Here is a 12,757-nt window from a genome sequence, read left to right as displayed (position 1 = left end):
TCTTCTCCAGTCTCCCCACATGGGAATGTCAGGGGTCACGTTCAACACTTTCCACTGAATTTTGAGGACAGTTACTTTAGACTGCTCAGTCAAATTCAACTCTGATTTTTTTCAGTCAGTCATGATCTTTGGAAAGTCTGGTCCCATGTCAAACAATGGGATTTCCCCACAGACGGGAAACCCAGGTATGTGGAAAGGATTTTCCAGGTTCCCCCACCCCCATTACCAGGATACCCCTGCAACCTCTTTGCAGGAAGCCCTCCCCCCCATCTTTTCATTCTCTCTCCCTGGTTGGACTTCTGCTCCATGGACTCTCCATTCTCTTCTTCTCACTCAACCTTGAACAAATTATCGCATCTCCCTGTCTTCATCCTTGTCCCCCTTTAACTTTGCCTTTGTGCATTGTGCACCTGTTCCTAGTAGGACCCTAGGGACTTAGCTCTCATGTGCTTAGTGTTTTACTTCTTTTTTTACTTCTTTCATTCTGTTTTGTATCCAATAAGAACATAAGAAAGAGCCTGCTGGATCAGACCAGAGTCCATCTAGTCCAGCACTGCTACTCGCAGTGGCCCACCAGATACCTTTGGGAGCTCTCACATGCAGGATGTGAAGGCAATGGCCTCCTGCTGCTGCTGCTCCCGAGCACCTGGTCTGATAAGGCATTTGCAATCTCAGATCAAGGAGGATCAAGATTGGTAGCCATAGACCAGAGGTAGGGAACCTGCGGCTCCAGAGCCGCACGCGGCTCTTTCCTCCTTCTACTGCGGCTCTCGAGGCCACCCCTCCACGGGGGGCGCCATCCAGGGGAGTCCTGAGGGGAGTCCTCCTGTCCCATCTCGGCCAAAGCAACGGGCCTGACGCTTGGATCTCTGCTTTCAGCCCCGGCCATTCTGCCGGGAGACCCAGCTGCTGGGCAAGTCTGGGCTCCCCGGCGGCATCTAGCTGGGTAGCAGCAGGAGCCCCTCGCCGCTATGGGGACGGACGGCGGCAGTGGGGACGGCAGCCCTGACGGCAGCTGGCCACTTGGGCTGGAGAAGAGTGGGTGCCAAACGGAGAAGAGCGGGCGGGGGTGGAGCCAGCCACCCGAGAGGAGCCGGCCGGAGCAGGCAGCGGCTGTGTGCCCACAGCTGAAGCGGCTGTGCAGGAAAGCCATCAATGGCAGCTGGGGCGAGGGAGAGCAATGGGGATGAAGGGATATGAGGGGGTGGGGCAAAAGCACGAGGAGGAGAGAGACAAGGAAGGTGAGGGTGGAAGGGCGTCTGGGGGAGAAGTGGAAGGATTGAAGTGGTGGGAAGTAAAGGGGGACTGGGAGCCAGGGGGAACCGGAGGGCAGGGACTCAGGCAGTGTTGGGATCCAAAAATTTTAGTAACAGGTTCCGTCGCCAGCCCCCCTCAGCAAAGGGGGCAGAGGCGTACCTAGGCAAACCTGTGCCCTGGGCAAAACCTGAGTTGGATGCCCCCCCCCCCATGGGCAGCCAACCCACCACGACCCCAAAAATTTTTTTGCACCAGGTCATTTCTAAATCATCATCACATTATAGAAAATGCCTCAAGTCACAAATCTGAACACAGCAATGGTGAAACACGCAGGTTCTTTGATAGAGACTGGTGAGATAAAAGGCACGAAAGGCTGAGAATCAATGAATTGCAGGACCTGGAAGGGATGAACCCAGTTCAGGGAGTGACATTATTAGTCGCAATTGCTATATGGAACCTTCACGTTCAAAGGCAGGAGGCCTCTCGGGAAGGCGAGGGCGTGGAGGTGGAAAAGCGGACCCGATGAGTAACCCCCCCTCGGCACACACAAATAATTAGTAACCCCCTCTCGGGAACTGGTGAGAACCTGCTGGATCCCACCTCTGGACCCGGGGAAGTGGAGAAGAGGGGAACCCACTCTTGCCCCCCCATTCTGTGAAGGAACAGAGGAGGAAAGTCCACCCTCCCTGCTGTTAGACTCTGTGCAGGAACAGGGTTGTAAGGGAGGCATAAAGGCAGGACTTTGTGGAGGGTTGCTAAGGGAGCCACAGTTCCTTAAATCTGGGGGGGCACAGTTCCATAAATCCGGGGTGTGTGTGTGTGTGTGAGAGAGAGAGAGAGAGAGAGATCAGGGCTGGCACAGGCACCCACCTCTCTCCCAACCCCTGTCAGGGTTTGGAGGGAGCCACAGTTCCATAAATCCGTGCGTGTGTGTGCCACAGTTCCATAAATCCGGTGTGTGTGTGTGTGTGTGTGTGTGTGATCAGGGCTGGCACAGGCACCCACCTCTCTCCCAACTCCCTTCTTTGGGGCCCATTTTTACCCATCAAAGCAAAAAAGGGGGGGGGTGTAAAAATCCTGTTGTTTTGTACATGATTCAAATAACCAGCAATAGAACCCCCGTTTCACACATTTCTCTTTTCTTGTGTTGAAAGATGCTGATTACCCCCCCCCCCCAAAAAAAGAACCCTCTCAAATTCCACTTGGATGATGGATCAAAATTGGTGCCTTTAATGTTGTCAACTTCCGGGGGGAGGGGCTGAACTTCCCCCCCCCCTTGAGAAAATGTCTGCCATGGAGGGTGGACTCGACAGCCATATTCCTCACTGAGCATGGCCCCCGCCCTGGTCCCAAAAGCCACAGGTTCTGAGAATCTACCCCCAAACGTCCTGGGATTTGCCTTCCTTGAGTTGGCAACCCACGACAACCATGGCTGAGGATGATTCCGGCCTTCCTCCCTTCCATGATTTACAAGCTTACCCTCCACTGGCTTACTCTGAAGTAAAGCTTCCAAGATCCACGTGCAAGGCTTTCCCCATGTGCTCCTGCCCTCCTTGGCAATGCAGAAGCAAACAATTCCCACCCACCCCCACCTCCCCATCAAACAGCCCTGACAAGTACAACCTTGCAGGGGTCCAGGTAATAACTCCTTTTAAACCTGACATTGTCTTTCTCACCTGGACTCAGCCAGGCTGCCATCTGCCAGGAAAGCCACTGGTGTTCAGTGGGGCTGCTGGGAGGGGTCTGCAACCCAAGGTGGCCCTTCTAGGGTCCCCCATGTGGTCCTACCCCCCAAGAAAGACCTGGGGGAGGGGGAAATGAGGCCACCCAAAGCAGGGTCGATCCCTGACCCATCCATTCAAGAGGGGGGGGACTGAGGTTAGGATTGCGCTGAAAATCTGCACTCCAGCAACTTCCTCCCATTTCCCGCCCTTCGCTGCTCACCTGTTCAAGAGGATACACCAGCAGTGCTCTGCCCCCACCCCGCGCCGTCATCACCGGCATCAGCCAACCAGGCAGCTGGGACAGGGAAGCCAGAAGTGGCTTGGGATAGCTATCTCAGGCTGTGCCTCTCTAGGAACAGGGACTCTTTCCCATTAACCCTGGCAGTCTTCAAGAGCATCAAAGAATTCACACAAAGGAGAGACCTTATGAATGCTCAGAATGTGGAAAGAGATTCAGTCGGAGTGGCAGTCTTCGACAGCATCAAAGAATTCACACAGAGACCTTATGAATGCTCAGAGTGTGGAAAGAGATTCAGTCAGAGAAAGAGAAAAAATTCTCTCCGTCTACATTTTCTACCCCATGCATAATTTTATAGACTTCAATCATATCCCCCCTCAGATGTCTCTGTCATGATATGTAAAACTTTGGTCATCTTTTAGGTAGCAGATAGCTTAGTTAGCAACAGGTCAAAATACAGGTTAGATCTGATGGTGCCATCAAGTTTGGCTAGCAACAGACGAAAATGACCTTTAAACTGAGTGGTGCTCTCCAGCCATGAGTCTAACCAATGAGGGACTGTTGCTAGGATGGAAAGTGACTTGCTGGAACCTATATGAACTGTGTATTGTATATGATGAAGAGTTCTGTTCTGTCTGTTCTGAGAATTCTGTTCAGTTCATAGCTAAGTGTTTAGTGTTCTCATGTATTGCTTCAACTTAGTATGTATAGTGTACAGTACTGCAACCTAAGTAAAGACTTCCATATTGGAAAGTACAACTGTGTGGAGAGTTTTCTTTCCTGGAAGGTGGAGGCTGCAGAGACCAAGAAGGACTAAGAAGCTTCACCTGTCTACTCTGAGTAACTCCACTCTGACTCTGCTGACTAACTAAACTAAAGAGTCCCAAACGCTGCAGCCTTTCCTCATAAAGAAGGTGCTCCAGTCCCTCGATCATCCTCGTTGCCCTTCTCTGCACTTTTTCTATCTCTTTGATATCCTTTTTGAGATGTGGCGACCAGAACTGAACACAGTACTCCAAGGGCGGTCGCACCACTGCTTTATATACGGGCATGACTCCAAGTGCGGTTGCATCACAGCTTTATATAAGGGCATGACAATCCTTGTAGTTTTATTCTCAATTCCTTTCCTAATGATTCCCAGCATAGAGTTTGCCTTTTTCACAGCTGCCATGCATTGAGTTGACATTCCCATGTAACTATCAACTAAGATGCCCAAATCCCTTTCCTGGTCTGTGACTGATAGCACTGACCCCTGTAGCGTGTATGTGAAGTTTGGATTTTTTGCCCCTATGTCAGGGGTAGGGAACCTGCGGCTCGAGAGCCGCATGCGGCTCTTCTGCCCTTGCACTGTGGCTCCACAAGCCGAGCCGCCGGCCCCATCCTTGCCCGCCCTGCAGGCAGCAGGGCGGACGCACTCAACCGGGACCACGGTTATTGGCTGGGCCGCTGGCTTTTCTCTCTCTGCCTCGGGTTGAGAGCGGGCGGGATGCTTTCCGGGCGTCAGTGCAAGGTCGAGCCGCCTAAGCTTCATTCCTTGCCCGCCCTGCAGGCAGCAGTGTAGGCACAGAAGGAAAAGAGTGAAAGTAAGAAGGAAATAGAAAGTGGTAGAAAGTGAGAGAAAGTGAGAGAAAGTGAGAGAAAGAGAGAGAAAGAGAAAAAGGAAATGATTTTAGATTTACCAGAAGGTTATTTCTTCCTTCTCCCCATTATTTAGGAAAATAATGGAGAGAAAAAGATTCTGGCAGAAATACAGCTTAAAGTCATTTCACAGAATCATGGAAAAAAAAGTGTCTCTTTGTTAAGAAAAAAGCATTCAATGTTCCCTGCATTCCAGAAAGATACTTTTAATGCTTGTGTGCAAGTAAAAGGCTCAAGTGAAAATAATATCTTCAACTAAAGCACAGACCCCTAAAATAGAAAAATAGAAATAAAAGCATTTAAATGATTATTTCCAACTGAAGTATACTTATATGTAACTTAAGCAAGTTTTCTTTGAAGATATTGTTTTGTAGTATTAAGAATTATTGCTCAGAAATAGCAAAAAGGTACCCTTTGCTTTCCAAAACAGCCCCTGTTGTCTCTTCCCCACATTCCAAAGAAGAGATACTTCTTTACTTAGCAATGAGCTGGAGAAAGTGTGTGTAGAGGAAAATGCCAACCACCAAGCAGAATTAAAGCAAAGAAAGAGAGTCAAGCCAATGTGAGAAACTATATTCTTAAGAATGCTATTTTAACAAATGTAGCCATGATTAACAATGATGGGAATAACTGAAACGCCATGAATTGATACAGGGTTTGGCTTTGCAACATTTATGATGCATCAGCTGTCTTTTATCCTAGGCAAGAACTTGTGCACCTCTTTGTATACCTCAGCGCGACACCTCTGATTCTATAACAGACCCTCTGAGGGTTTGGAATAAAAATTATTTATTTAATTAGTCTCCTTGTCGGCTCAAGCTTATTAGGCTAACTATTAGTAAACACGCTACTCTGGTGGTAACAGATGGTGCCAAAACCCGGAAGTTGGTCCTTCTGTGGTCTCTTTCTTGCTTCCTTCCCCAATCGAGCTACCGGCTTCTTTGTCCGGGCCCTCGCTTGGGTGGTGTGTAGGAAGGCTTGAATACCACATTGGCTCACAGTTCCAGGAAAGAAAGTATGATAGAACTCAGAGGAGCCGGGCGAAGGCGTCGGCTAGCCCACCCCCCTGCCTCTTCTGGAACCAGCATCTTCCCGCCAAGACAGGTGTAGTAGTTTGTGTTTTGTGTGTCAAAGTCTAAATGCTCTGTAGTCTTATGTCTGAAATAAAATAGGTTTTGTTTCTGTCTTGTCAGTAATAAAATCCAAAGCCCCGGATATCCGGGAGAGAGGTCTCCTCTTTGATTCCTTTGAAATCAGAGGACGTTAGAAACTGGACCCCCCCCTTGTGGTTCAAAAAAAAAGTGTAAACGGATCCTAGAAGCTGAAAGCGAAAATCACCCTAAACGAACTATCAGTTTAAGACATTTGGGGAGGATTTTTCTTGTCAAACTTACAAGTAAAAGGACTGGCAATGAGCTGTGAGAGTTCATCCTAAAACTAAGTGGTTTGGTTTTCCAAGACCAGAGGGAAAGAGGGTTGCTGAATCCTCCAATGTCGACTTAATTCAGCTTTGTCATTGTGTAAAAATTTTTTGAGTAATTGGAGTGGCATTAGCCCCCAAATTCGAAACACATAAGGCAAAGAAAAAGTTGAGATGTTCTTTAAGCAGAGAAAGATTGGACTCCTCTTTTATCATTAGGACGGGGGAAACATTTGGCCTCCAGAGGGCACCCTTTAATCTGTATACAATCCAGTCCTTGTATCAGATCCTTTTAAATAATGTACAAAAAGAAAAGGAAGCATATTTGCTTAAGGGAACATTTATGGAGGTCAGTCTGAGTCCAACTTCTTTACATGTGACTCCTCCTGATCCTCATTGATGGTGCGTGCTGTAAAACACCCTCTTTGAATTCAGGCTCTGGGTTGGCCCCCCAGAGTATTAAGACAAGCATGGGCTTTTCCCACCACCACCAAAGGACTTTTGCAACCTTTTCCCAAGTAATTCCTGCAAGTGGCTCTTCCCACTTCCTGCCAGTCCCTCTGAAACTGGCTCCCTGCCATCAGTTCAGCCGGGCGCAGGGAGGGACTCCTGTGCTGTCCCGACTCTTTCAGACACAGGGACTGCCTCCCGTGCTCCCCTCATCCATCATTAGGGAGAGGGAGAAACGACAGGAACAGGGGGAAGATGCTTGCCAAGAGGATGCCCCTCCCTCCTCTCCTTCCAGCAAATTCCTCCCATTTGGCTGGGGGGGAGAGGTGAGATGGAAAAACGACGCCTCTGCTGCTCATGGGTCCGGATTCAGCGTAGATGATGAGAATATAGGTAGTGAGGTTTAGGTTTGTTAAAAAGGAACCCAGACTTCCTCCTTCATCTGCTGTAGCTGAGCCCAGAAGCATCAGACACAGAAAACTGACTGTCTTAAAAGGTGAAGGATTATTTTTACTTCAAGCTCAAATGATTCCTAGAACTGATGGTGAAGTTACCACCACCACCTGAGGAGTTTTTACAACCGCCCTTTTTAAATCCAGTAAAGGTTCTTAAACACCCCTCTAGATTCCATCATAGGCTCTCCTCCCGCTGTGTGGCATTGGCAGAACCAGAGCCAGGACGGGGTAATGAGGGAATTTCTCTCCATTTGTCAGCTCATCTGACAGTGAGAGTTCCTGCTAAAGCTCTATGGTGATTCAACTCACCACACAGCCTGCTGTGTTTTTTACCAGTGGCAGTGTAAGACCAGGGGATTTAAAAGTTGTTCTCTCTCTCTCTCCAAAGGGGAACGGCAGTGGGTTCTAGTATATCCTTAGAGTCACAGACGCCAGCAAGCTCGGGGTTTCTCCTGAGTTGGTTTTCCTCAGTTTTTTTTCCTTCAGCCAAGGAGAAGAATTAAGCACTGGCCTAAAAAAGAATGTTTCTCTTTCCTCAGTGCGGAGGGGGAAGATTCTCCCGGAACTTGACATTTTTGAGCAGCAAAGCATGTCAGACAGCATTCTGACCACCCTTGTTGCAGCTGAAAGAAAGAAACATTGCGGACCATGTTTCAACCTTTTAATCTTTAAACTCTCAGACTTTGTCTCAAAATAGTAAGTCCCCAGCAACAAAAGCAGCCATTCTTTTAGTTGTGTTGTGCTTTGGTTTTCAAACTGTCTCCCAAGCACAGACACCTAGAATGTTATACGTGGGTTGCCAAGTGCTCATAAGCACGCTTCCCGTTTGTATATAAGCAGGATAGCATTGCAAAAAGGGATTTGGCTCAGGAATTTGCAGATACACAATGCCCAGTGGCTTATCTGTGACTGTATTACAACTATAGATAATAAAGTGCGGCTCGAAATGATTTTCCGGATACGCCCTTGGGAATTTCCCCAACTGGAGGTCTCTGCATATTGCTTTTGCCCTATGCAAAATGGCCACAATGCAATGGCTCTCTTTGTGCTTTTGGAATTGTTCATGAATATGCGGGGCTCTGATACCAGTAGGGCTTTCTAACAGCTTACAACCTTGGGTGAGTCCCTCCTCCCAAGAACGAAAGAAAAAACAAAGGGGGGGCGCCCTTGCAATAAGTCACTCCCTGCCTAAACCTTCAGAAGAAAAAAATGCAAAAAGGAGGGGATAATCAGTTCAACTGATGTTTAAAGTTAAATCGGCGATAGCAGTAGCGAAGAAAAGTTTATAGAAGTATTTTTAAAGAATTTTTAAATTTTGTGCTTTAAAGATGATGTAACCTTGTATCCCGCTTTCTAAGAGCAGACATTTCCAGCTTAAATTACAGAGTGAAGCCTGAAGTACCCATCACAGTATTCCTTGATAGGCTCGGCTTCTTTAGGGGAAAACACCTTCACCTCTGTGGTTATGGGCTGGCCTCGCTGTGTACAAGTTTGTGCAGCTATGGTTCACATGATCTGAGAGAGGCACAAAGATTAAATTTGAAACTAGCTTTTAGCATGCTAATACCGCACATTAAGTAAAAATACTATTGATACATTCTGCAAAGAAAAGAATTGAAATAGACAGATGCTAGATGCTGTTACACCACAGGCTATGGTGCTGGAGCATCTTTAAACAGAGTGTAAGAGGTGAAAGCTGAAATTGTTAAGATTTGTTTGAAGCTGACACATTTTCAAACCAGAACTATATCAGACCTCAAATAGGATCTCACAAAGTAGCTATTTCAGATCTGAATTATTTCTTTAAAATGTTAATGAGTATACAGTCCCCCGTGAGACTGCAGTTTTAACTAAGTTTCCTTCCTTTGAAGAAAATTTTTCAGTAATATCTTGCATTCCCCTCTTCACTCTATTTAGTTCTCTTTTTTATTTTCAGTATCTCTAATGATAATAAATGCCTCTTTATATATAAACATAATAGACCACAAACAAAAAGCAAATGCCGCTTTTCACCAATTTGCATTTTGTTTCTTCTGCTCTGTTTCTGTCTTGGTCTACTAAAATAGATTGTACTGAATCATCCATTTTCAGTGAAGCTGATGAGTATCCACCTTTGTTGATTTTTTCCACAGTATACATCCCTAGTACTACAGGGACCATGTAAATAATAGGTTTCGACACCCTGTGTTTTTCTTTCTTGCCCTACTCTTCTTTGGTTCTGACTCAGCAGATTAGGGGATCCTTTGGGCTTCTTTTTCATAGCACCCGATACCTCTCCCCCCCTCTGTTGGATCCAAAAGTTTGTTTTTTCCTTTACCCACTCTAGTGTTAAACAGTGCAGGTCTTACACCTGGTTTCTTCCCTCTGTTGCTAGCCTAGCTTAAAAGAACTCCACAGGATGCCCTCTGAGGTTCTAGGTTCACAATTGTACACACTACTAAGTGCAATAATTGCACTGCTTCTGAGATCCTGTTGTACCCAAAAGATACCTTTTAACACCCTGTCTTTTCCAAAAAAAAAAAAAAAATGAGACCACCCATAAGAATGTGCACCAGGTTCCTTATTTAAAAGAACAGGATCTCAGAAACAAGAAATATTAATGATAAAGAACAAAATGGTTTTTCGGCTCACATAACACAAAAAAATGAAATGCTAAAATCTCCATTTTGGGACAACCCCAAATGCTTTGGGGAATTGCTTGATGATGTGGGCATTTTGGGTTGTATTCTTTGCTGCCATTTGGATATAGCTTGTCTCTAGCTTCCCATAAGGTTCCTTCCAGCCCATTGCCATTCTAAGTTCCCTAGCCCACTTTCACCCCCCCTTGTCTTTCTTTCTTTGCCCCTCAACTTTATTGTTCCATTAAGTTTACATCTATCCATTCCTTGCTCTTGCCTGAACCTGTATACCTGCCTCTATGCTAAGTATTTTTTTTTGCGGTGTGTTCATCCCGTTTTTCTGAAAATCTTCAGCGCAGCAACAAAGTTGCATTACAAGTTACAACATGGTCATAATCTCTCCTTTCTCAGCTGCATCTTTTACCCTTTCTTCTTAAATAAAGTTTCTAGTTTCTCCTCCTACAGTTCACATTGGCTCAAGATCTCTCCTGCTGCATTTGAAAAGGGGGGAGGGGGGAGAAAGTTTTGCCACAAGAAGCAGAGAGATATAGCTCCCTGGAAAGCCCTGGCCTGGAAGGAGATAACAGCAGAAATACAGCTCCCCGTGGAACCTCTAGGGTTGCCATTCTGGACAGGACAAGGTACAAGCTAATAATCCCTCCCAGTTTAGATGCCAGCACAGGCTGCTTGGCTGGTCGCTTTGTTCCGGGAGCCATAGAGGTAGAGCCTCTAGCACCAGTGTAGCCTGCTAGTGTGGCTTGCTAACTGCAAACAAAACCCAGCACGGCTGGGAAAAGGGGGGGGGGATGCTAACTGTTCAATATTTTGTGTCATTTAGCCACCTCAGTCTCTCGCGAATCCATCTGGATCTCGCCGTAGATGTGCCTGTTGGACTTCATCACTCAGGCTTAGAATCCTTTTGAACCTGGCTATTAGTGTTCCTGAAATCCTGGAGGTGCGAACCTCTGACCTCCAGTCTGAAAAGGGTTCATACCAGATCTTGCTGACCACCCATTCCTCGGCCAAAGTGCAGTGACAGAAAGCCTGGGGTGCATCTGTCACACTGAAGTTGCCAACCCGCCTCCTGTAAACACAAGCTCGAGAAAACGCAGTGGAAAAGCATTCAGAAGTATGGAGTTCAGAGCTTGGTCTCACTTGGCGCTTCTACCTTTTCAAACGCCTCACCAATCCAGTTGCCCGGAATCTGCTGGTTCTGTTAGTTCTGTTGTTCCCTTCTGATTCTGGGTAAATTGTTGGTATTTGGTGTGTTTAGCGTGGGACTGACTGCTCTACCATGGACTTGGACTCTGATTGACTTTGTTGGCATGTAAGAGACTTCCAGGTTTTTCCTTTTAAAGAACCTTGGCCCCGCTTTTACATCATAGACTTATAGACATTCTGCAGTTGAGAACTACAATCAAGATGATCCTCTGAAGACTTCATAGGCTGAGTGGTGGTTTTGGGACTCAAAAATAGAACAGTGTTGAAAATCTTGTATTATCACATGTCAAATCACATGACTTGTGGTTTTATTAGGAAGGAGACCTTGTATATTCCTGGTCCATACTATACATTGTGCATCCCTCCTCCTGTGCAGTGGCCAGGAGCTTGGATCAATTAACCAACTTCGCTCCCTCATTTGTATTGTGCCCCCATTATTTTTCTTCTATCTACTAGTGTTAAGAGATCCTGAGGGAGTGACAGTTGTTTTTCTTTTGATTTTTCAAAAAATAATAACTGCACACCCATATTGGGGTCCCTCAATGAAGCTTCACTTCTTGTCAGGACTAACAAAGCAAAATATTTGACTATTGATTACTTGGTATATACATGTATGACTTCATGTGAAAAATTTTGTTTGTCACCCAGTTTCCACCTTCACAGATTTCATTTTGGCATAACCTCCTAAGCTTACAGTCAGTGATTGTCAGGTTTATTCCTTTGGGACCTGGATGTCCCCATATTCATTCATAATAACCTACAGTCTCTATTGTACAGTAATAATATCCCCGACCATCCACTCCACCGCCTTTGCAATAATATGTTGTTCAACTAGGAAACTGAGCCCATTGCTGCCAGCTATACAACACAAGTAGCCTATACTAGTACCTGGTCATGATTACACCAAATGTCCTTTACTGGCTCCTGAAATTGAGTAAATTCAGGTCTCTGTGGGGTGGAAGTTGGATTGCTAGGGAGGGAATTATGTGGTGTTCACCTCAGTCCATACAGAACATGCTTGATATTTTCCTTTATGCATACGCAAGACTTAAGGCACAAGGCACTATGGTTCCAATGATCCCATTAACTGTGGTTCCATAGGAATGAAACAATTTGAGCTATCCCTAGAAAAGGGAGAGGTGGTTTATAAGGACCAGGACCTGATGGTGTTTCGGTATTGTATTTCATGCAACTCACAGACACACTAACTACTCTATATTTGTCCACACAAAACCCTGGAGCCGTATTAAGCCACCTTTATAAGATATATAAGAGAAACAATGCTAATGCTAATGTAACTTGGGAAGGAACAAAGAATTCTATTCTGACCTGGATACGTATGTATATTGTACCCCTTTGTAGAATATTAGGAAATGCTGTATCTGCTTCTGAACTTCTATACTATTGTCTGAAAAAAGGATTTGTATTTTATTTGTGGAAATGTTGACCTAAAGGTTATACATGTAGAGTGGATAGGGTTATGTTCTTTTGGTACCTCGTGGTACTAGAGTTGGGAAAAATGAAAGGCAATCAGGGTTTAAATTTGGGAGGTCGACTACCTAGGGCTGTCATATTCCCCTACTTGTAGTCAAATTCCTCAGGCTCAAGTCCCTTCTGCTACTCCAGTTCTCACTAGTTAGCTTAAACGCACCCTTCAAGTTTTCAGGGTGCATTTGAAAAGGGGGGATCTGTAGGCACAGAAGGAAAGGAGTGAAAGTAAGAAGGAAATAGAAAGT

At 46.0% G+C, this 12,757-nt stretch overlaps 1 protein-coding gene across 1 annotated transcript in view; it reads right to left on the bottom strand.

Annotated features, from left to right (window-relative positions):
• Positions 1–12,683: 12,683 nt before the first annotated feature.
• LOC125431218 (zinc finger protein 701-like) overlaps positions 12,684–12,757 on the bottom strand; it is a 1,351-nt gene continuing 1,277 nt past the window's right edge. The window contains exon 5 of the mRNA XM_048493977.1: positions 12,684–12,709. Coding sequence (XP_048349934.1) covers positions 12,684–12,709 — 26 coding nt within the window. The remainder of the gene's footprint in view (positions 12,710–12,757) is intronic.

This window comes from Sphaerodactylus townsendi, linkage group LG04, assembly GCF_021028975.2.
Source record: "Sphaerodactylus townsendi isolate TG3544 linkage group LG04, MPM_Stown_v2.3, whole genome shotgun sequence".
Lineage (NCBI taxonomy): Eukaryota > Metazoa > Chordata > Lepidosauria > Squamata > Sphaerodactylidae > Sphaerodactylus > Sphaerodactylus townsendi.
Note: the sequence above shows the minus strand (reverse complement) of the source record. Positions and strands in the feature narration are given on the sequence as shown.